Source organism: Scheffersomyces coipomensis (assembly GCF_036884675.1).
Source record: "Scheffersomyces coipomensis strain NRRL Y-17651 chromosome Unknown DFJ63scaffold_4, whole genome shotgun sequence".
Classification (NCBI taxonomy): domain Eukaryota; kingdom Fungi; phylum Ascomycota; class Pichiomycetes; order Serinales; family Debaryomycetaceae; genus Scheffersomyces; species Scheffersomyces coipomensis.
Window position 1 is genome coordinate 347,035 of NW_027042895.1, and position 21,944 is coordinate 368,978.

General features: G+C 30.8%; 11 protein-coding genes across 11 annotated transcripts; 5 read left to right on the forward strand and 6 right to left on the reverse strand. All coding sequences in view use genetic code 12, as the record gives it.

The window, feature by feature from the left end:
- The first annotated feature begins 103 nt into the window (after positions 1 to 103).
- On the forward strand, positions 104 to 1,634 carry DFJ63DRAFT_144361 (uncharacterized protein). Its single transcript, XM_064903495.1, has one exon. It carries the CDS (start codon positions 194 to 196, stop codon positions 1,535 to 1,537), a length of 1,344 nt encoding a protein of 447 aa, XP_064761514.1. The 5' UTR covers positions 104 to 193; the 3' UTR covers positions 1,538 to 1,634.
- On the forward strand, positions 1,634 to 2,918 carry DFJ63DRAFT_148559 (uncharacterized protein). Its single transcript, XM_064903531.1, has one exon. The coding sequence runs from the start codon at positions 1,731 to 1,733 to the stop codon at positions 2,658 to 2,660; it is 930 nt and encodes a 309-aa protein (XP_064761515.1). The 5' UTR covers positions 1,634 to 1,730; the 3' UTR covers positions 2,661 to 2,918.
- On the reverse strand, positions 2,741 to 4,981 carry NOT4 (CCR4-NOT core ubiquitin-protein ligase subunit). The gene is made up of 2 exons (XM_064903510.1): positions 4,808 to 4,981; positions 2,741 to 4,690 (listed from the first exon to the last, which is right to left on the reverse strand). The coding sequence occupies exons 1-2, from the start codon at positions 4,855 to 4,857 to the stop codon at positions 2,821 to 2,823; spliced, it is 1,920 nt and encodes a 639-aa protein (XP_064761516.1). The 5' UTR covers positions 4,858 to 4,981; the 3' UTR covers positions 2,741 to 2,820.
- On the forward strand, positions 4,926 to 5,678 carry DFJ63DRAFT_319019 (uncharacterized protein). The gene has a single exon (XM_064907014.1). The coding sequence runs from the start codon at positions 5,175 to 5,177 to the stop codon at positions 5,544 to 5,546; it is 372 nt and encodes a 123-aa protein (XP_064761517.1). The 5' UTR covers positions 4,926 to 5,174; the 3' UTR covers positions 5,547 to 5,678.
- A 29-nt stretch (positions 5,679 to 5,707) lies between these two features.
- On the forward strand, positions 5,708 to 7,090 carry DFJ63DRAFT_144365 (uncharacterized protein). The gene has a single exon (XM_064903496.1). The coding sequence runs from the start codon at positions 5,869 to 5,871 to the stop codon at positions 6,691 to 6,693; it is 825 nt and encodes a 274-aa protein (XP_064761518.1). The 5' UTR covers positions 5,708 to 5,868; the 3' UTR covers positions 6,694 to 7,090.
- Positions 7,090 to 9,320, forward strand: HXT5 (Hxt5p). Its single transcript, XM_064903509.1, has one exon. It carries the CDS (start codon positions 7,487 to 7,489, stop codon positions 9,125 to 9,127), a length of 1,641 nt encoding a protein of 546 aa, XP_064761519.1. The 5' UTR covers positions 7,090 to 7,486; the 3' UTR covers positions 9,128 to 9,320.
- Position 9,321: 1 nt separating this feature from the next.
- DEM1 (Dem1p) lies at positions 9,322 to 11,638 on the reverse strand. Its single transcript, XM_064903497.1, has one exon. It carries the CDS (start codon positions 11,475 to 11,477, stop codon positions 9,543 to 9,545), a length of 1,935 nt encoding a protein of 644 aa, XP_064761520.1. The 5' UTR covers positions 11,478 to 11,638; the 3' UTR covers positions 9,322 to 9,542.
- Positions 11,639 to 12,083: 445 nt separating this feature from the next.
- Positions 12,084 to 13,916, reverse strand: DFJ63DRAFT_335510 (uncharacterized protein; the record flags this gene model as incomplete). Its single annotated transcript, XM_064908219.1, has 1 exon — positions 12,084 to 13,916. The coding sequence occupies one exon, from the start codon at positions 13,914 to 13,916 to the stop codon at positions 12,084 to 12,086; it is 1,833 nt and encodes a 610-aa protein (XP_064761521.1).
- A 2,069-nt stretch (positions 13,917 to 15,985) lies between these two features.
- On the reverse strand, positions 15,986 to 17,149 carry DFJ63DRAFT_335511 (uncharacterized protein; the record flags this gene model as incomplete). The annotated part of the gene is made up of 1 exon (XM_064908220.1): positions 15,986 to 17,149. One exon carries the CDS (start codon positions 17,147 to 17,149, stop codon positions 15,986 to 15,988), a length of 1,164 nt encoding a protein of 387 aa, XP_064761522.1.
- A 284-nt stretch (positions 17,150 to 17,433) lies between these two features.
- Positions 17,434 to 18,320, reverse strand: DFJ63DRAFT_319022 (coatomer subunit zeta). The gene has a single exon (XM_064907015.1). It carries the CDS (start codon positions 18,132 to 18,134, stop codon positions 17,514 to 17,516), a length of 621 nt encoding a protein of 206 aa, XP_064761523.1. The 5' UTR covers positions 18,135 to 18,320; the 3' UTR covers positions 17,434 to 17,513.
- On the reverse strand, positions 18,321 to 20,282 carry VTC3 (vacuolar transporter chaperone). The gene has a single exon (XM_064907016.1). The coding sequence runs from the start codon at positions 20,079 to 20,081 to the stop codon at positions 18,567 to 18,569; it is 1,515 nt and encodes a 504-aa protein (XP_064761524.1). The 5' UTR covers positions 20,082 to 20,282; the 3' UTR covers positions 18,321 to 18,566.
- Between the last annotated feature and the right edge of the window lie 1,662 nt (positions 20,283 to 21,944).

The window sequence follows — 21,944 nt, forward strand, 5'->3', positions numbered from 1 at the left end:
TTGCATTTGTCATATTGAATTCATCTGATAATAACTACTTGATGTGAAAGTGTATATACTTCAAAGCTAAAATTAAACCAAAACTCATTTTTCTTTAGCGGATGCTCTCCCACTAAAAAAAAATTAGTGAAGAAATATCAAAATTGAATATAGAGAGAGGAGTATCTTATTATAACAGGTCAAACACTTTATAATGTTTCTACGAACTCAAGCTAGAGTTGGGTTATTTCGATATAAACCATTATCTCATCGAACCATCCAATTAACTCCCAGAAGATCCTTGAATTTAGCTTCTAGATTAAGTGGGATCCAAAATTATGGATTCATTATCAATGTATTTTCAGGAGCTTATTTAGGAGGATTAATCGTATCACTTGGATCACTTTATTTCCTTTATCATGATGCCAACGAGAGACAGAACATTCCATTCTGGGACTTGAGTTTTCAACAACAAATCACTTGTGTTAAAGCTATCAATAAAGATGATGTTTTAAGAAGTCCAAAATATGCTGTTAAACATTATAAACGTTTGTTAATTGAATTATATAAGCAAGAGAACCCTAATGTTGAAATAGATGAAACACAATTCGAAGTTCCATTACTTAGTTCTGAAGTTTTACTTTATCAAAAATCAAACAACTTTGCTAACTTTTATATCGATATGATTTTAAGATATAGTAAAGCATTATTAGCCAAAAGTCAGCTAGATGCCTCGATTCATATGTTAAGCTCAGTTATCAATGATGATGAATTATTCTTCAAGTTGGGTGATACAGAGAAATTATCGGAATGTTGTCGATTATTAAGTAGAGTGTGTCCTGATGAAGAAGATAGAATCGAATATTTGAAGAGATCAATCTTAAATATAGCAAAGACATTCCCTGGTAGTATCAAGATCAATGCTGATTATCTCATTCAGGATAATTCTTTAGTCACTGATGAATTAATCAAATGTCTTAATGGTTTAGCTTTTAACTTAGTTAAGACTGGACAATCTAATGAAAGTTTAAATATCTACTTATCTAACTTAAAACTATTATCAAACATTAAATCAACCTTAACTTCAGGTGACAAGAACCAATCCAACTATCCATATTTAAATGTTGATGAAGAAAACTTACAAGTATTGATGGTCACAATTAAATCCTATATAAGTGAAATCTTATGGCAAAAAGGGTATAAGAAGAATTCTATTTCTTGGAATGAAGAAATCATTGACGAATGTTATTTCGCCCATAACAACTCTCAACAGCTTTCCATCATATTGAATCAAGTGTTAAAGAATTTAATCATCATGTATGATTCCATTAATGACGTCCTTGCAAAACAAAGATGTGAAAAATTACAACTGGAATTAACTAATTTTACCGATACAAGTAAGGCTCATGATTGGTATTTTAGTTTGATTAATAGATTCAGTAGGATCATCTATCATCGTGGTCCATTGGGAGTTATTGAAAAACCATTATTAGAAAGATTTGGTGGAGCAGTTAAATTACCTGAAATTGAAGAAATTGAAGAAGAAGATGTAGAATAGGTTGTTAAAGTATATAGGTTTGATGCAAAATGTCTTGTAAATAATAATAAATGTCGCATTAAAATACATGAAACAAGTAAAATGTCGGTGAACTGAAAATCAAAATAGATACCACAAAAATTTAAAACCATAAACAAATCGAGATATTGCAAAATACCTATATCAATACCTATAATAAAACACTCATATAACAATGCTAGATAGACCTTATAATAGAAAGGTGAACAATTACCAAACAAGGAAACTCGAAGTATGCAAAAAATACATAGACATGAGAGATGAGGTGAAGCTTGAAGATGATATAACCCATGATTTGGAAGATGGTTTTGATGCTTTGATGCAATATGATGAAATCCTTTATGAATATAAGATCTTAAGAGGGTATCTACAAGATAAATCTGATATACTCACCAGCGAAGATAGGATATTATTGAGTGAGATGGAATCAACATTGAATGGAATAGAAAAGGTCTTACCATTATCCTTTTTAATATCAAGAATTCAAGAGTTAGCACTTGTAAGACGAAATCTTTTTGAAAATGCTATGGAAGCACCTAAACTTCTTAATCAATTTGAGTCCAGTATTCCCACAATGGAGAAGTTCATAGAACCACCCAAGATTGTTCATTCTACTCTTGCGATTAAACCTAAACCACTAACTCCATTCACTGATAGTACTTGGTCAGCAGCTCATGTCAAAGTTGTATATGATTCAGTGCTTAAATTTCGGACTAATGTTGATAGATGTGTTTATATCAAACAAAAATTCGAAGATAAATTCCAAGTTAATATATCTACCAAAGTAGCGTCATATTTTTTATTACATTATGGGTTTAGGGATACAGGTTGTAAATTAGAGTTATTCAATAAAACCATGACTGAAGGATATGCTTTAAATAGAAATATCCCCACTAAAGATAGAGTTGATAGGATGCTTCAATATTTCATGAGTGAGTTGAATCTTGAGGTTACTAAAAATGATCTTGATCAAGGTTCAAAATTTAGGAGAGTTTTGATGAATACATATTATAAATTCGAAGAACCAGAGGAAAATTATGTGGAAGTTTTAAAACATGCTCCTTATTTGAATGAACAATTGATTCCATTAAAACCATTCAGATAGAAATGGTAGTATTATAAATATATGTATACATAATTAAATGATTATATGATCCATTCATTATTCTGAAAACACCTAAGTATTTAAACTAAAAACTAAAACTACACAAAACTACACTAAAACTACAAATAAAACAAACATAAAACTAACAAATAAACATAGTTTATCTCTTTCCACCCATTAATTGAGTCAACAATTGTGAGCTTGAAGATTGATTACCAACTGCACCAACATTATCATAATTAACTGATGCTGGAATTGGATTTTGTAAACCTACAACTTGCCCAAATGGTGCAGCTGGTTTAGAACTAGCAAATAATCCTGGTGGTGGTGGAGTAGAAGTATTGGCACGTTCATTGGCTCTGATATTATTCAATTGATTCACAGCAGCTTGTGATTGTTGTTGCTGTTGTTGTAATTGAAGTAATAATAACTGTTGTTGAACTTGTTGTTGTTGGGCATTACGATTTGCACCTTGAACTTGTTGTTGTTGAGTTTCCAATAATTTCTTAGCATGTTCTAATTGTAGTTGTTGTAATTGAGCAGTAGGTAAATTTGGAGTTTGTTGTTGTTGAACTTGTTGTATTTGTTGAACCTGTTGTTGTTGAACTTGCTGTTGTTGAAGTTGACGTTGCTGTTGTTGTTGGAGTTGACGTTGTTGTTGCATGATTGGATGGTTAGCATAAGCTAAATGATAATTCTTAACTGGTCTTAATAAATACTTTTCAACCACATCAAGAGTAAGGAGTTTACCATCTTCTGGTTTACTATCATTAACAAAGTTTTCTCTATTACCAAATGCAAAAAGAGGTAACACCCTACCTTCAGTTTTAGATAATTTTTTGAATTGAACATTCAACTTTTCTTTTCTTTCTTCTAAATTCTTTAATATTTGAGTAGTTTCTTCAATAAAGAGAGCAGTCGAATCATCATCAAGATCAATATCAGCGGGAAGACTTTCTTTCTTAGTCTTACGACCTTTAACCTTGACTTGTTTACCACTTTCTTTTCTTTGTTGAACTTGCAGTTGTTGTTTTTGGTCACGGAATATTTCACCCAAAGTTGGGAATGCAGCAGAGTTAGCTAATGGTGTATTATTATTAACGGAAGGAGAATTGGAAGCAGATGCACTTCCTGCTTTAGCCCATTGAGCAGTAGCAGGTAAAGGATTCGAACTAGTATCATTATGATCTTGTTCTTCTTCTGAATGTAAAGAAACATTTTCATCACCACTATATTGATGTTGAGAACCAGCAATATTGGTACTACTACTAACTCTTGAATTTGCATTCATACCCATCATACTCATCTTAATACCTTGTTGAGTTGATAAATCTTTTCTAGTGTATGAATCTGCTTCTTCACCTGGTTCATGTAAGAACATACAATTTGGATTTGGACATGGATGACCTCTTAAATATGATGAACAATATTTAGTTGTACCATGAGCAGCTCTTAAAATTCTACCGTCACATAAGGAACCATCCAATTCATTTATACATTTTAAAGCATCTTCTTTCCTAGTAAAAGTCACGTAGACTACAATACCAGGACTTTGATGATGATGATGACCAGCACTACCTGTTTGGGGAGCAGGAGATTTTTTATTAATGACGATTTTTGATATTTTACCATATTGACCAAAATATTTATCTGATCTTAATACAGCATGCAAATCTTCAGGAGGACAAGGAGGATTTAATCCTGTAACATATACTAAATTCTTTTGTACAACTCTTAATCCAGCTAAATGTTTCTTATTGGCCATTTCAGTTTCTTTCTTTTCCTTTTCACGTTGTTTCTTTTCACGATCACGTTTTTCACGTTTCAACTGTTGTAATCTATATTCATCGGCACTGATTGATTTATATTCCACTGTTTCATCACTATAGAATCTTCTACAACCAGGACATCTTCCATTTAATTCAGGATTTTGTTTGATATTATTATAACAAAATTGACAGATTTGATATCCACAAGGACAAGGTCTAAAGTTCTTATCCGAGATATCCATTTCTTCCACACATAATGGACTAGAAAAAAGTCTTAGTTAGTATAATAGTCTTGTAATAAACATAAATAATCACGGTTTGAGTCTTGTACTTGCCATTCTTACAAACTCAAACCATTTGATGGATAATAATACATACCAATATTCTTCTTCATCGTCACTGATGAACGAGTCGTCTGTAGGCACCATGATTACACGCTATGATATGATATGATATGATATTCTATAATGGAAAAGTTCTTCAAATTAATAATTGATTTGGGGTTTAGTAATTACAATCTTTTGGTATGTGGATTTGATCTTTAAATTTTTTGTATGTTTAAAATCAAAAGTCAAAAAAAGAAAAGGTCGTGCGGCTTAACAATTCAATCATGTAAAAAAAATGATATTCTGATTATGTAATAAATGATATAAGCAGAGGAAAAGGTTGTCAAACTAATTTGTTCAAAGGGAACTGGAAGTTATACCAGGACAAGAAGGTTTATACTATATCAAAGTAACTAATAATGTCATTCTTTGCTGAATTGTGGGAATCAGTGTTCACGCCAGGTACCACTCCTGCATTGATCACTGCCACTCATATATCATTTATACTTTTAATAATCTCATTAATTACATTGATATTTCTAAGTAAATCAATTCATTTCGTTAATTTATTGGTGATTGCTATTTTACTTTATGGAAGTGTGATTTGGTTTATTAATGAATTGAAAACTATCAAATTAAAGGATAATGCCGAATTAGAAAAGGAAACCAATGAAAAGGAAGGTTCTAAAGAAGAATCTGAAGGCAAAGCTGATAAGAAAGACCAAGATCAAAGTACTTCAAGTGGTGCTTCAGTTCAACCAACTAGTCCTGTTAAAAAGAGAAAGGCTTAAATGAGTTTAGTTAATCATGATTCAAAGATATCTCTAGTTCCAAGTGAGTTGACTAGATACACTACATAATTCAAGATTTATTGCCCTATTGTATATATCTAACCCTAATAGACAGCATAACTAATTAATGAATCCATTCATTCATTCATTCATTCATTCATTCATTCATTCATTCATTCATTCATTCATTCATTTGATTCGATATCCGTTTAATCTGGTATATCTCGTAGTAATTGTAGTTTCCAGCGATTTCATGAATTCTCGATATAAAAAAATATGAGTTGAAAAAATAATATACATAAGCTTAACTTATCACTATCAAATGAGTTTTGCAGATGCCTTTCAAAAGTATATCAAATCTCCTGAAAAGTTCCCATCTATAATCAAATATCATGATGACAACGTTATTATCATACGAGATTTATTTCCTAAATCAGTATGCCATTATTTAGTTATTCCTCGTTCCAATGAAATAACTCATATTCATCCACTAGACGCGTTCTATAAAGATTATTCCAACATAACAGGTCAAGAGTTATATGATCTAATGGAGACCTATGTAACCAAAGCTAAAGATCTCATAATTGAGGATTTAAAAGGAATGTTTAATAAGTGTGAATTAAATAACTTAAAGCTTCAAGAGTTTAAGAATAGTTTTATTAAAGTTGGTGTCCATTCAATACCATCATTACGAAATTTACACATCCATGTCATTACTAGTGATTTTGAATCACCCAGTATGAAACATAAAAAGCATTATAACTCGTTCAATACCGACTTTTTTGTTGGGTTTGATAAGCTTAACCCCATGTTAAATAAAAGATATCAAACCATAGTTAGCAGATCGGGACCAGCAGGAGGAGAAGAAGATTATGCGTCAGATTCAACAAACTCAGAAGATGATAATATTTACGATGATTATGGAGATGACCAAATTGAGTATGTGAGCCATATTAGGAATGAGGGCATGTTAATGAATATTATCAAACAATCACCCCTTAAATGTCAGTCGTGTGGTAAATCTTTCGGAAACAAATTTCAAGAGCTTAAGAAGCATTTACACGAGGAATATCTTACTAAATACGGTCAATTTGATAACTTTGATCATGATAACATAGTACAATACTATGAAGACAGACCTCGTTGATTATACATAACTACTATATATCGATATAATTACATACATCATAAATGTTTAATTCTAGTTTACCCCACCATTCCCTTATATACCCCAAAATAGAATCAAAAAAAGTGGGACCCCCCAAATTTTTGATGGGCGTACTCAGAAAAAAAAAATATTGCAAAAATCCTAAATCAGTTATAGCCGCTTCGAAGATTTCAAAGTAGTGTTCTACCGATGACTACACTATAAATAGTCTACCATAGCAACCATTTCTTAAATCCTATTTTCTGATGATTCAAGGATCAAATATTTTCCGTAATCTAATGTGTAGCTGAGGGGATCGACACTCATAACCCTAGCAGTAATTTTATCTTAACAATAGAAGTCAATATATTGACATTAGTCATACTCGAGATAGATTGCGAGAATAATAGCGAGATTCATCTCATTTTATAAAGGAATAATTTAATAAACTTTGAACTTGCATCATGGCATTGGGTTGGGTATGTATGTCAAAACCCATTTAATAATTTTAATGATATAATGTTGGCTCACCAAACAAAGGCGTTTTCCCGAAGAACAATACCCAATATGTATAATTAACATAAGGTGGGGTGCATTCCCACATAAGTGTAGAAAATGTACCTTCCTTGTGCCTGTAACAATGACCTAGAACTCATACGTCTCGAACCTATATAAATTAAATGATTTCCTCCAACTTTCCCCAGGATTTATAAACTGAGCCTCCATTTAAAGTTAAGTATCATCAGAACAAAAACTAAATTACAAAAGAAAAGAAAAGAAAAGAAAAGGTAAGATGGTGGATGCAAATAAAGTAGCTCTCGATGCTTCATCTTCTGACAGTTTTCATGAAGATGATAAAGTATTCCACAAACTTGGTGTTGCCGAATTAGGTGCCCAATTTGATTTTGATAAAGAATTTAATGATATTGAAATCTTAGCTCAACAAGCTAAAAGAGAAAGTACCTTCTGGCAAAAAGTTAAAAACTTTGAATTTGAAATTAATTTTAAAAACAAGACATATATGATTTATTTATTAGGTTGTTTTGCTTCTGCAGCGGGTTTATTATCGGGTTTAGATCAATCAATCATTAGTGGTGCCTCAATCGGTATGGGTCCTGCCTTACATTTAAGTTCTCATCAAGCTTCTCTTGTTTCAAGTTTAATGCCATTAGGTGCTATGACTGGTTCTATCTTGATGACTCCATTAAACGAATATTTTGGTAGAAAGAAATCAATCATGATTTCTTGTGTTTGGTATACTATTGGTGCTGCTATATCTGCTGGTGCTCATAATTATCATGTAATGTATGCTGGAAGATTTATCTTAGGTGTTGGGGTTGGTATTGAAGGTGGTTGTGTTGGTATCTATATTGCAGAATCAGTTCCCGCAAAAGTAAGAGGTAATATCGTGTCTATGTATCAATTTAATATTGCTGTCGGAGAAGTTCTCGGGTATGCCGTGGCAGCAATGTTTTATGAAGTTCATGGAGGTTGGAGATTTATGATTGGTTCTTCTTTATTATTTTCAACTGTATTATTCTTTGCTATTAGTTTTCTTCCTGAATCGCCACGTTTCTTAATTCATAAAGGTAAGTTAGGTGAAGCCTATAATGTTTGGAAAAGATTAAGAGATGTTGATGAATATGATAGTAAATTAGAATTCTTAGAAATGAGACAAGCGGGTATTGAAGAGCAAGAACGTAAAGCTTCGGAAAATTATCTTCAAGTTTGGTTAGATTTATTCACCATCCCCAGAAATAGACGTTCCTTGGTCTATGCTGTCATCATGATCAGTCTTGGTCAACTTACAGGTGTGAATGCCGTTATGTATTATATGTCTACCTTGATGGCTAAGATTGGATTTGATACTAAGAATTCAGTATTTATGTCATTAGTGGGTGGTGGTTCATTGATGCTTGGTAGTATTCCAGCTATTTTATGGATGGATAGATTTGGTAGAAGAACTTGGGCTATGAATATTGTTGGTTTCTTTATTGGTTTGGTATTGGTTGGTGTTGGTTATAGAATTAATATAAAGACTAATTTAGCTGCTGCTGAAGGTGTTTATCTTACCGGTATTATTTTATATATGGGTTTCTTTGGTTCTTATGCTTGTTTGACATGGGTTCTTCCATCTGAAGCTTTCTCGATGTCTAAGAGATCTGTTGGTATGACCATTAGTTCTGCATTCCTTTATCTTTGGTCATTTACTGTTACTTATAATTTCACTAGAATGCAAAATGCCATGACTTACACAGGATTATCATTAGGATTCTATGGTGGTATTGCTTTCCTTGGTTTTATTTATCAAATTTTCCTTATGCCTGAAACTAAAGATAAGACTTTGGAAGAAATTGATGATATTTTTGAAAAGAAAACAATTGAAATTGCCAAAGAAAATATTAGAAATATGAAGAGATTTTGGAGAATTTAAATTTGGTAGCTCCATCTCTCTCCGGGTAAAAGTTCCTCTCATAAATAAAAAATTTTCACTATTGAAATTTTTAATGTGAGATAATTTTACATACCTTTTTTAACAACTATTTCTTCTAAAGTAAGAATCACTAATTGCAGTATATATTCATTAATATACGACTTAATTCAATATAATTAATCCATGTAGAGAACTGAACAAATTACAAACCGGGATTTATCACCAATTGCATGCCATTCCATCGATGTTATTGGTAAACGAGTCCCATAAATTGATCAAACCATCTGCAGAAGAATCCATACTTCTTTCCGAAGAAAATGTCAGTGTATGATATTCTTTTGATGATGATTTACATTTTGTTAATCACTTTTCTATATTATTACTATTCCATTAAATACCTATACCCATTTACTATTTACGAATGCAAAAATTGACTTATTTTTGGCCCTAATAATTTCCGATTATGATCCACTGGTAAGTCACTATTTGGAATCAAGCATTGTGAGCGGAAACTGCAATAACCACACATTTTGTGATCATTGGTGTGACTAGGAAACCTTTCACCTGTCCAGAATGTAGATGCCAATGTGGTTTGTTTGTTCAAGACTTCGATATCATATTTATATTTAACCGTCTTGAAACACCTGTTAGTCCTACCATTATGATATTCAACTGAAGTTTCATCTCCTAATAAGTCTTTTATGAGAGCGTAAAATTGAGATCCTCTAGCCGCAAAGTACCTCAAGGTTGGTGGTGTTACCCAATTCCCCATTACCTCTTGTGGGAATACGTCATGAAAATTGAAAGGATCGATTTCAACTAAATCATCTATTTTAATTCTTTCATATGGCACATCGATATTTTGAGCAGTTTCAATGATTGAACTTATATTGTACTTTCCTTCAAATGGATTAGATTCACAATATTCATCGAAAGGTTCGAATCCAATAGGTTCACCTTGACTCAATTTCACAAAATCATTCAATAACAATTTAGGATACTTTCTAAGAATAGTTATCAATGATATAACATTAATTGGTTCATCCACATCAAGACCTCTTACTTTAGCATTCTCTATTAAACTATGATACGCAAAATGAGGATCGTCCCCTGACTCATTACTTAATAGCCCCATCATCTTTCTATAGAAGAATATTTGATGTTTAGCAGCTTCTATTACAGATCGCTGACCGGGCACATAATTCAGAGATCTTGTCTTGACATCAGTAGTCTTGAGCTTGTAAACTCCAGCATATTTTTTCATTATTGATGGGATATCTTCAAAGTATCTTGTCATATCAACGCTTACATCTTGATACTCTCTTTGAAGATAATCATTGATCTCTTCAAATAAATCATAGTCGTCTGGATCTGAACTATTCGTAAGTGAGAAATAATCAACAATACCACTTACCAATACTCTATTTTCATTAGCATCACCTGTTTTATAGGGAAATGACTCAAGTTGTTCAGTTGTTGACAAGAATTCTCGATCATGTAAATTCAAAAATCCATGAACTAAAATCTCTCTAGCTTCAGAAGTTCGTATTAATGAAAACATACGAGTAATTATTTGATCACACCATTCCAATGCTAATTCTGATTCTTGTTTATTCCCGATAGCAAACTTGTTAAATGCTTCCAAATCAGATTCATACATTAAAAGTAAATTCTCATCATCAGTAGCTTCAATCAAATCATGATATACTTCTATATTTTGTTTCATATGCCTAGTTAAGAACTTTGTCAACGATATAGAATCTATAATCACATGAGTTTCGGTTTCTAAAGCTGTATGTCTCTTTAACCCTAATTTGATGGCAGCAGTAGGTTTGAACCCTGGTGATCCAGCATAAATATTATAAAAATCACGTAATTCACACCATGAATTGGTTAATAACTTTGTAACTGAGAGTCTTGGACTGGTCACATATGAATTATCAGCATTAGTAGTTGAATGAAATTCGTATGGGTTCAGATTACTGTTATTGTACAATGGTAATAATTTTGAAGTGGGTATATTCCAATTGAAATAAAGATTTCTTAACGCATCATTTTCTAAATTATCTAGCAAATCAAATTCGTTTGATTCCCCATTTGGATCTTTCAGGGTATGATAGTCTATAGGGAGTATGAACTTCTTTAATAACTTTCTTATTTCTTGATTCTCTGTTTTAGTTTCATTATCTTCAATAACTTCTTCAATTGGTGGTGATGCTGCTGCTAAAATGGGATCTGACAACGGCATAAGTGGTTCTGAAGGTATGATTTCGCGGGATGTCGCATGAATGCCTCTTAATAAAGTTCTCAATTGGATTCTGAAAGGTATACACCGACTGATATGCTTCATATCATAGTGGGTTCTGATGGTGATAACTATATCATAAGAAGTATGTGATGTCTAACTTTATTGCAGCAGTTTTTCTCAAATCTGGAGCGCGTTTGAGTTTTTTTTATTTTGAATATGTTATCTATCACCAGTTTTGATTTACAACCAATGAGCAACTTGTTACAAGTAATATAAATCGTTTTATGTATATTAGTAAGAAATCATGAAGAAAATTAAACTATAAAAGAAAAAAATTAAATTGACTTGTCGGTCAGTTAATTGGTATGTATATCCAAATAACTGCAAAAAAAATTAACAAGTGTATCAATCTATGTTTTTCAAATCAATCAAGATGATGGAATGGAACAAGAAAAGGGAAGAATTGAAAATAAAACAAATGAAATTAAGATTTATCATAAAACAAGTGGAAATATAAATTGTATATATATATAAGAAACTGAAGATCAAAACAAACCCCCAAAAAACAAACAATCCGAATCTAAAAAAAAAAAACATCAAACGAAAGACAAACGAACGAACATGTATAACAAGTTACAAGGATGTACCAGAACTTTTTCTCTAAGGAAGAGGAAAACACAAGACGAATTAAACATAGAAATAGAATCATTAATGAATACCTCTTTTCATTTTCAAGGAATCTCTCTTCTTTTCACTTAAAGTGAATTGATTGGCCAAATTAGCAATGCCTCTGGAACTATCTGATAAAGTAGCATCAGAATTGGCACTAAGAACAGGACTTTCACCACCACTACCATAAAAGGATGATGCATTCGAAGAAACCATACTGCCAGCACTAGTTGGAGGTTGTAATATTTGATTTTGATTTTGAACTTGGTTTTGAGATTGAACTTGGGATGGATTTTGATTGACTGGTGGTTGGAATTGATTAAAACCATTTGAGAAATATCCAAAATCATCAGATGGAGTGGTAGCAGACATAAATGGTGAATCTAAAGTTAAACCATTAGCTTGTACATTACTGTTATAACCACCTCTAAAAGAGTTCAACCCTAATGGAGTAGTCACCCCATTCAAAGCATTCAAGGCTTGGATATTGGCAGTTTCAGTATTGATAGTTAATGGATGGGGGAATGAATTGGTTCCTCTTGAAGAACTTCTAGATCTCTGTTGTTGATTTTGTTGTTGTTGCTGTTGTTGCTGTTGATATAAATGGAAATCATCCAAATCAGAATGAGTGGCATTATGACCATGATTGATGGTATTTTGAATGGTCTGATTATTGGAATGAGGTGGAGTCATAGTTGGACCTGAAACTGAACCTTTGTTTGAATTTGGTGGAGTTTGATAATCCATCATCATTGAATTAAAACTTCCACCACTTCCATTTGTGGCACTTCTATTTATATAAGACTGAGGAACATAATCTTGAATTGATTGTAAAGAATCAGTACTCATATTGAAATTTTCATTAATAGGGCCATTATTTGAATTATTACCACCACTAGTAGTTGGTCTTATACTATTGATATTTCCAACATGTAACCAATTATTACTAGTATAAGAATTATTTCTAGTTAAAGAATGTTTTCTTAAACTTAAAGATGATGAACGAGATCTATTTAATGCAGGAGGTTGAGCTGGACCAGTACCATTAGTTGGATTAGTTTGTTGACTGTTATAATTCAGAATATTCAATTCATTAAGGGATAAATTTGAGATTGAAGATTGACGTAATCCTGTATTTGAAGTTACTGAGATAGTGGTTGAATCAGGTAATCTATTGCTATTATTATTGATATTGTTGATATTAATATTATAACTGTTATTGTTACCGATGATGGTTTTATCATTGGCAGAATTATTAGCATGATTATAATTACATAAATCCAATAATCTTTTTCTGATTAGTTGTAAGAATATAGGTTGAAAATGTTGATTTCTTAAATAATCAAGATTTATAATTGATTGATGATCATATAATGGAGGATTCATACTGGAAATACTAGTGATTAAATTATTCATGGTTTCATTGGCAACTTTACTTACTAATCCACTAGGAGGAATAGCACCCAGAAATGGAGTTGTGGTTGGTAATGATAAAATATATGAATAAATGGATAATACCAATTGATCAAAAGTGTGAGTGAAATGCAAAGTATAATTTCGAGTTGATTTAAAATTAGACCCTCCAACATCATCTATATCAGTTAAAATATCATCGGATTCATTATAAGCAGGATTTGAATACATTTGATTGTTATTCGACACGGGTGGAGGAGGAGCAAAATAAAATCCATTTTGATTATTATTTGATAAGAGACCTGGACCACCGAATTGAGGATGTAATTTAGGAGTATCCACCGGAGTCTTTAAAGTTTGATCTAATGGAGTGAATGGAGCACCCATATCCGAACCACTAGAAAGGTTACTAATGGACTTATTCAATTTAAGTGTTAAATTCACTTTTTTATTATCCATGATGAAAGATAGTTTCTCTTTATACGAAACTTATAATTTATAATATGCTGGAAAATAGTAAATGACAATAGCTAAAACAAAGTTAAACAAACGAGATGTGCAAGTGGGTACTAGTGGATGGTGATGCTGGTAGTAATGACAAGAAAGAACAAACTTTAATGAAAGGAAAAGGAAGTGAAAAGAATAATTATTAAATTGAATATTGAATATCTCCAAGTCAAATATTAATGGCAAGAAATTTTTATATTTTGCGAACGCGTTGGTTCCCGTTAAAAGAAGTCAAAAGGGGGGGAGAAGCAAGGAAGGGGAGCGGGCAGACTCACTAAATAAATCTTTTTTTAGTGGAGTTTTGCTTTAATTTTTAGTGAGAAAAACAAATTATTTGGCAGATTTTTTTAATTTTGCTGGGCAGGTTCCAGGCGGCGAGTGAGGTGAGGTGGGGAGGAGCAGAATAGAAGGAAAGAAGGAGTTTTGATTTGATTCGAATAATATAATTCCAACAAAAATAACAATGAAAAGGAAGATGATTTGAAACGGTAGTAACAATGGTATCGATGTAACTGTCAATCCAGATTATAAGATTTAAAGCAACAAGAGGGAATTTTGTTACTTATTTATGGTATATCTGATAGTTTCTTGTAACAAACGTGTGACAATAGACCCAAAATAATAATTATTGAAAAATAAATAATAAATAATAAATAAATAAAATAATAAATAATAATCTTGCTTAAAGTCAAATAATTGGCCAAGTGAAATAGTTCCAAGAAATGAAATATGCTACGGGGGGGGGGGAGGTCAGGTCTTTAATTATGATGTTCCGTAAATTGCGTTTTTCCCCCTACGAAAATGACATTTTTATCGGGTTAAATGAAGAAGCTGGGGGAAGAACAGCAAAGAGGGTTTTATCCAATGAGTTTAGATCGGTACCAGCGGTTATACCCCCTTTAACCGGTTATGTCCATGCAGTGTACTAGTATGAAAACAAGGCACAATCGGTATGCCTCCTATATGTTTGTCTGTCAAACTAACCATAACACCTCTGTTCAACCCATACAGTTGAAATAATATAATATAACAGTAACTAATATGGTCTAGCCATATTTTCTTATGCAAAAATTCAACGCAAATTATTTTTTAAACAACTTTATTTATTTAAGTTGCATAATGTATAATTTAATTTCGAGGTGGATATACACCAGTTATTTTTTATGGTTTCCATTGTATTGATTACATCGATGTTTAATTCATTTTGAATTTAATGCTACATATTATAGGAGGTGTAAGTGATTGTTAGTTTCTTTTTTATTTAGAAATGATAATGCTGTCGATCATTGATATCAATTCCAGATCCATCACTTCAACTCTACATATATCGTAAGACAAATGGCATAAATAACCTTGAACAATAGACTTAATTGGGTTTTGCAATATTTTTGAAACATTTCGAGTGAACGCGTTTTTGCGGTTTGCGAGAAGTAAAAAAATTTTCTCAATTAGATTTCCTAATTGGGAAAAACTCCTAATTAGGTTAAATTACAATATGAAAAATAATTTATTTTTATTCTTAAAGTCTGTTCATTTATCAAACATTTGATGGTTTAAGGAAAGGAAAGCTATAGCTTTAGCTTTTTAGTTTGGTTGACAATTAAAAACAAAAGTTAATTAAGATATCGTCATATGGCACAATTTCAACTTTGAACTTCCAACTTTCCAATTTCAATTTCAATTTCAATTTCATGTATTGTAGGTTTCGTCGTACAATTCTCTGATTCAGCCTCTTTCTCTTCAACTCTTGTCTAGACAGATCTGCATTGATCTGATGTTAATTATAAACTTTCATTCCGATGCTTGATTGTAAGGCTATTTTAGTCCCTGTTGTGGGCATCCTTCTACTTTATCGAATTAAAATTGTTAATCATAACGTCATAAATTATGTTAACAACGACCAAGAAAATTCTTAAAATCTACATGTTATAAAGTATAATTTTGTCATTAGGCAAAAGGAAAAAAAATCCTTTGTTCATTAAGAATCTATTACTCCAAATTAAATAAGTTTAAAGCCTACACTAAAATATTAAACTATTATCACCACCTACACCTTCATCATTGATGATTATATTATCATCTTGATGTATAAGCCCTTGATCTTCAAATACTCTATCATCTCTATCTCCTTCATTGGTCTCTATCGGTACTTCTTCCTTTGGTGGTTGTGGTATGTACTGATTAAGATCATCATCTAATAACTTATCATTATATTTGATATTGTAGGGTAATAATTCATTCAACTCTTCACTTGGTTTAACTTCATTATGATGGATCGGTACGACTTCGTTCGTAACATTGGTCTGTATTTGTGGTGGTTGTTCGACGTTCTCATCGTCTACTTCATCGATATTGATGATTATATGATCATGTTTATTCACATTATGAATCTTTTGTTGATCCGGGTGAAATTTAATATTGGATTGAAATTTTAAAAATTCTTGTTCTAAACTTGTATTTATGAATTTTAAATCATGACCTAATTTCAAATCTTTTTCAATCAAATAATTAATCCATAATAATTTATCTTTATTGGTTAATTTGTCTTCATCATCAGGTTGTATTTGTTGTTGTTGTTGTTGTTGTGGGGGTAAATGTTGATCAAATTGCATAGAAGCAGTCCGAGTCAATCCTGGTGTATTATTACTATTTGGATTCTGTTCGATTAAATTCAATTGATTATAATATTCTTGACGTTCTTTCCGTTTTCGTTTTCTTCGTTCTTGATCTGTTTCTCCATCATTACCATCTATTTTCCTCTTTTCAATCAAATTCTTGATAAGATTCATGGGTAATTGATTTAATTTATAACTTAATCTGAATTCATCACTATAATCTATCCAATTTTTAAAAGCTTCAATTGATTTTGTATTGGTAACTTTCATCTGTTTATCAACATTAATCTCTATTCCATCCCCAAGATTGACTCCTTTAGGAGGAAGTTTTATAAATGTACTTGGTTTAACCGTCCCTATCAAACTCAACGCTTGGAACACATCAATGACATCGATATCACCGTTATGACTTATACATTGATTCACTTGATCAATCAATTTATTCATATATTGAATATAAATATCAGTAACGATATTTAAAGTTGATGGTTTACATTTATCAAACCCATTTGATTTTAGAATTTGAGCAATCGATATTCTTAACAATGCAAAATGAAATGATTCATCCATTTCTCTCCTCTTAATAATGATCTGATCTTGGATGGTTATATCATTGACCCTTTAAATGATATTTGAATGTCTTTGACAGGTTTGTGGTTGCTTATAAGATTTTTGTCGTTAGACAGTTTAACTTTTGATATTTTGACATTTCCGCACGACCAAAGATTGTTCAAGCCATTTGACATTCTATTACAATGAAAGGGTTATACCATTACTCTATGGTAACAGGTTAGAAGTATAAGACGATTGATGATCAAGTATCACAACTAAAGATATCGTAGAATCATGCTAAAAATATGCTTGAAAATATGTATTTGAAGTATATATAACATTACTTATATATATAAAAAGAATTAATAATAATAATATACAATTATAAACCTTGTTGTAAACGTTCTGAAATCTTTTTGGAAGCGAAAGAAAACGCATCGAATAACCCTTTATCGATATTAACATGAACGTCGATTTGATTAGAAGGAGGATTGGTGACTCTACTTACGATAATAGCCGGATCAGTTTCGATTATAATCCCATCATCAATGGTTTCATCAATGGTTAAAGTTACAATATCATATTTATCTAAAATGGTGGCTCTATCGATGGTATTGTCTAATAATATATTCAAACTTTCGAATAAATTCGCCATGATGGAATAAATCAATGATTCATTTTCATTAATCTTAGCCACTACCAAAAGAATAATATCATTGGATTGTTTATAAGTGATCAAATGATTATCGTATAAAATGATATCTTGATGGATTTTATTGACTTTGGAGAAGAGTTCCTTTTCGAATTTCAATTGTTGTGATAAAGTTTGGAATTGATTGTCATTAGAAAGTTGGTGGGGTTGTTGTTGTGATAATAATTGAGTTTGAGATTGAGGTGGTCCATCAATGGCAGGTGGATTATAATATTTGGCATATAATCTTGATCCCTCGTTATCTAGTATCAACACGGCTGAGATCGTGTATAAGGATATATTCAATGCCATGATGTAATAGTAATTGTTATTGATATGGATTGGTTAATGATTGATTCCTCCTTTTTAAAAAACACGGTGGTTGATATTTTCATGCTATGAGGAAATTTTAGATTTTCCAAATCGACACAAATGTCGTCGCTCATGACGACATAATCAGAATGTCGTCAACCATTTCATTACAAAAAGACTGCAAAAATTAAAATTGTAAAACAAAACTGAAATGATATGTATATAAACGTATATATATAGATAGGATTGACGTATATAAAAAGGGCGGAGACAGACAGATGTATAAGTCTTATTATTAAAAAGTAAGTATGAATTATTTTTTGGAATTTTAATACTTTTATAAAAGTAGGGATAAATAATATAATATAAAAAAAATAAGTAGAAACAAAAATATAGGAAAATAACAACATGACGAAGATTAAGGGAAAGGTCTTAGTTGACTAAGTTAACAACATATTCATGAACCCCTTTATGGAAACTATTGGTAGTATAGAATTCATCATCGAATTTCAAATCTAAACTTCTCCAACCAAATACGAAATTAACCACAAGAGCAACAGTTAAACCAAAAGCGACAATCAATGGACCAACAGAATTATCTAAATGAGTATCTGATCTTTCAGTAATGATGGTTCTTCTTCTCATAAAGATATAATAACCCCAAACACCAGAGAATAAAGTTAAGATGAAATAAAAGTAAGCTAAAAAGTTAGATAAACCTTCGAAATTTGAATTTAATGATGAATTATAAATAATAAATGTTAATGATGATAATAAAGTTGTAACATGTAACCATCTATTAAACGTTCTTTCATTAGCTAACCAAACTTTTGGTTCAATTTTCAAAGGTCCAGCATTTTTAATCCAAGAATCAGGTTTAGTAACTCCAATTGGTAATTCAACTTCTTCTTCTTCACTATCAACATCAATTAATTTTGAAAATTGATTTGGTAAATTAAAGAATCTTGAGATTGGATTTCTTTTACCAAGACGAGAAATTTCATCATCTTCATCATCATCATCATCAAAATCACTAGATTGATCATCAGTAGCAGTAGTGGTTCCAGCCGGTAAATCTTCTTCAGGAATAGATTGGATTTGTTGATTACCAGTATCGATAGAATCTTGATCAATAGTATTACCATAATTTAATAATAAAGAACCTGAAAATGAAGCAGATCTAGGTTGAAAATTAGATTTATTATTTTTAAGAATCATTTCTTTAAATTTAGATAAATTATCTTCATTAGTTAAATCTTCTACATCTAATAATTGATTTTGTTGAGGAGTAACTGGTTGAACTTGAATTTTTGGTTTAATGGTTAATAATGAATTATTTGAAATATCATTTTCTAATTCATTAAACCAAAGTGGAATATTATCTAATTTATCATCTTCTAAAAATAATGAAGCAACTCCATGAATAAATTTTGAAAAATTTGGAATTTCTTTAATTAAATAAGATGAATTAATTAATTCATTAATCCAATTTAATTTTTTAAAATTTTTAGCTGCTGATTTTTTAATTTTAATTTCCATAGTTGAATAAGGGAATTTTGAAAATTCTCCTTTTCTTAAAAATTGTTGAGTCTTAGTTGGATTTGAATCAATATCTAATCTATGCCAATTTGATGGATCTCTAATAGGTAATTGAGGATCAAAAGAATCTTCTCTAATAAAAGTTAAATTTGAATCAATAATAATTCTAATTTTATCATCACCTGGGATTTGGAAAGCAGTTCTATTATAAGTTGTTCTTAAGATTGGTTGTAAATGATAATCTTTAATAAAATTTAAAGTATGATTAAGATTAGTTTCATCATTTAATTTTTTTAATTTTGATGGAATTTCTTGTTGAATTATAAATTGATTTAAATATTTTTGTTTAACAATTAATTTATCATCAATATTAAAATTTGAATTAGCATCAAATTGTTTCTTTTCCATAATAATTTTTGGTTTATCTAATAATTTTCCAATCCATTTAATTCTTAAAGTTGATGAATTATTAATTTTAGTTAATTTATTATTATATAATTCAAAATTTTCATTATCAAAATAAATACAATTAATAGTTTGATTTGAAATATTATTAAAAGGATTTGATTGATCATTTTCATCAAGATCATCATCATCATCATCATCATCATCATTATTATCATGATTTTCATTTCTATAGATTAATACAGGTAAATGTCTTAAAATAGTGGTTTTAACTTCCATTAAATTATCAGGATGAACCCAAAATTTAAAGGATTGAAATTCAGCATTTAAACCTGAATCATTAAATGATGATAATTTTGATAATGATTGATCAACATTATAATTATCTCTTAAGAATTGAAATAAAGTACCAACTTTATAAATTAAAGGAGAATAATCTTCGGAATGGAAAGGTAAAGATTTTAATCTAACATTTAATAATGGTTTAACAGAATAATTTGAATGTAAACGATCATGTTTTTTAACAATTTTAATAAATCCAGTATAATTAATTCTTTGAAAATGTTCTAATTCTTGAGTAATGGATAAGATTGAATCTAATTTAGTTGAAAAAGATTCTACATTAAAATTTTCTGAAGTATGTTCAGTTTCTAATTGTAAATCATTTAATTGATCATTTAATTCATCAAATTGATTATGTTGAAAAGTATAAACTTTTTCTAAATTTTCATCTAAAGCAGAAACGAAATTTTGTTCATCTTTTTCAGTCCAATTATTCTTTAAGATGACACCTTCTTTTAATAATTTTTTTAAATGATTATAATTGATATAATAATCTTTCCAAGGTTGATAAATTTCGTTATCTAATTTGGTAGCGAATAACATATTGTTGTAGGTGGTAGTAGTGGGAGTGGCAGCAGAGGTTGAAGTATGACCGTTGGTTGTATCAGACATAGTGGGATGTATGTACGAACGGGAGGGAGGAAGGGAGGGATAGTAGGTATGTACGAACGGGAGGGATGAATGGAATGGAATGGAATTGACTGGATGAGATGGGATATAAACTAGATACAATCAATCGATGGATGGATGGATGGATGGATGAGATGTAACTAGTCAGTGGTAATTCAATTGATTGATGGGATGAGATGAGATGAATTGATCAATCAGTTGATGGAAGGAAGGAAGATGGTACAACTTTAAACAAAGAAGAGAGAGATGAGTTTCAAAATTGACTGTCAATTTGAAATAATTTGAAATAATTTGAATTGAAATAAAATCCCTCCTGTTAAATGGAAGAAGAAGAAGAATTTAAAATTTCTATTGGATCGTAAATGAATTGAATTGAACTGTGCTTAACTATACACGCTTACTGCTGCTGTAACTGTAACTGTAACTGTAGTACTAATTAATCCTTCCTTCCCATTGACCATTTTTTAACTTTAAGTTTTAAAATTAAGCATATGATGAGGACTGTATATAAGGAGAGGTAGGTACACGTGGGGGGTCCTCTCTGTCACTCTCTCTCTCATACTTAAACATCCATCCATCGCCCATCATCATCACCCATCACATCTAATTATATACAGGATACGAGCTCAAATAGGGACAGGTCAAACCAAATCAATTACTAACTAACTAACTAACTAACTAACTAATTAGATTCATATCATGTCATTATGTCAATATATTTATATATACGTCAATCAATCAATACATTCATTCATTCATTCATCAATTCATTGTAATATCTATCTCACTCTCATCACTTCTTCTTTCATTCTTTCTTTCTCTCTCTATTTCCCTTTTAAGCCCTTTAAATTTCGCTTTTTCTTTTTTTGTATTGTTTAATGCCCTCCGTCCTAA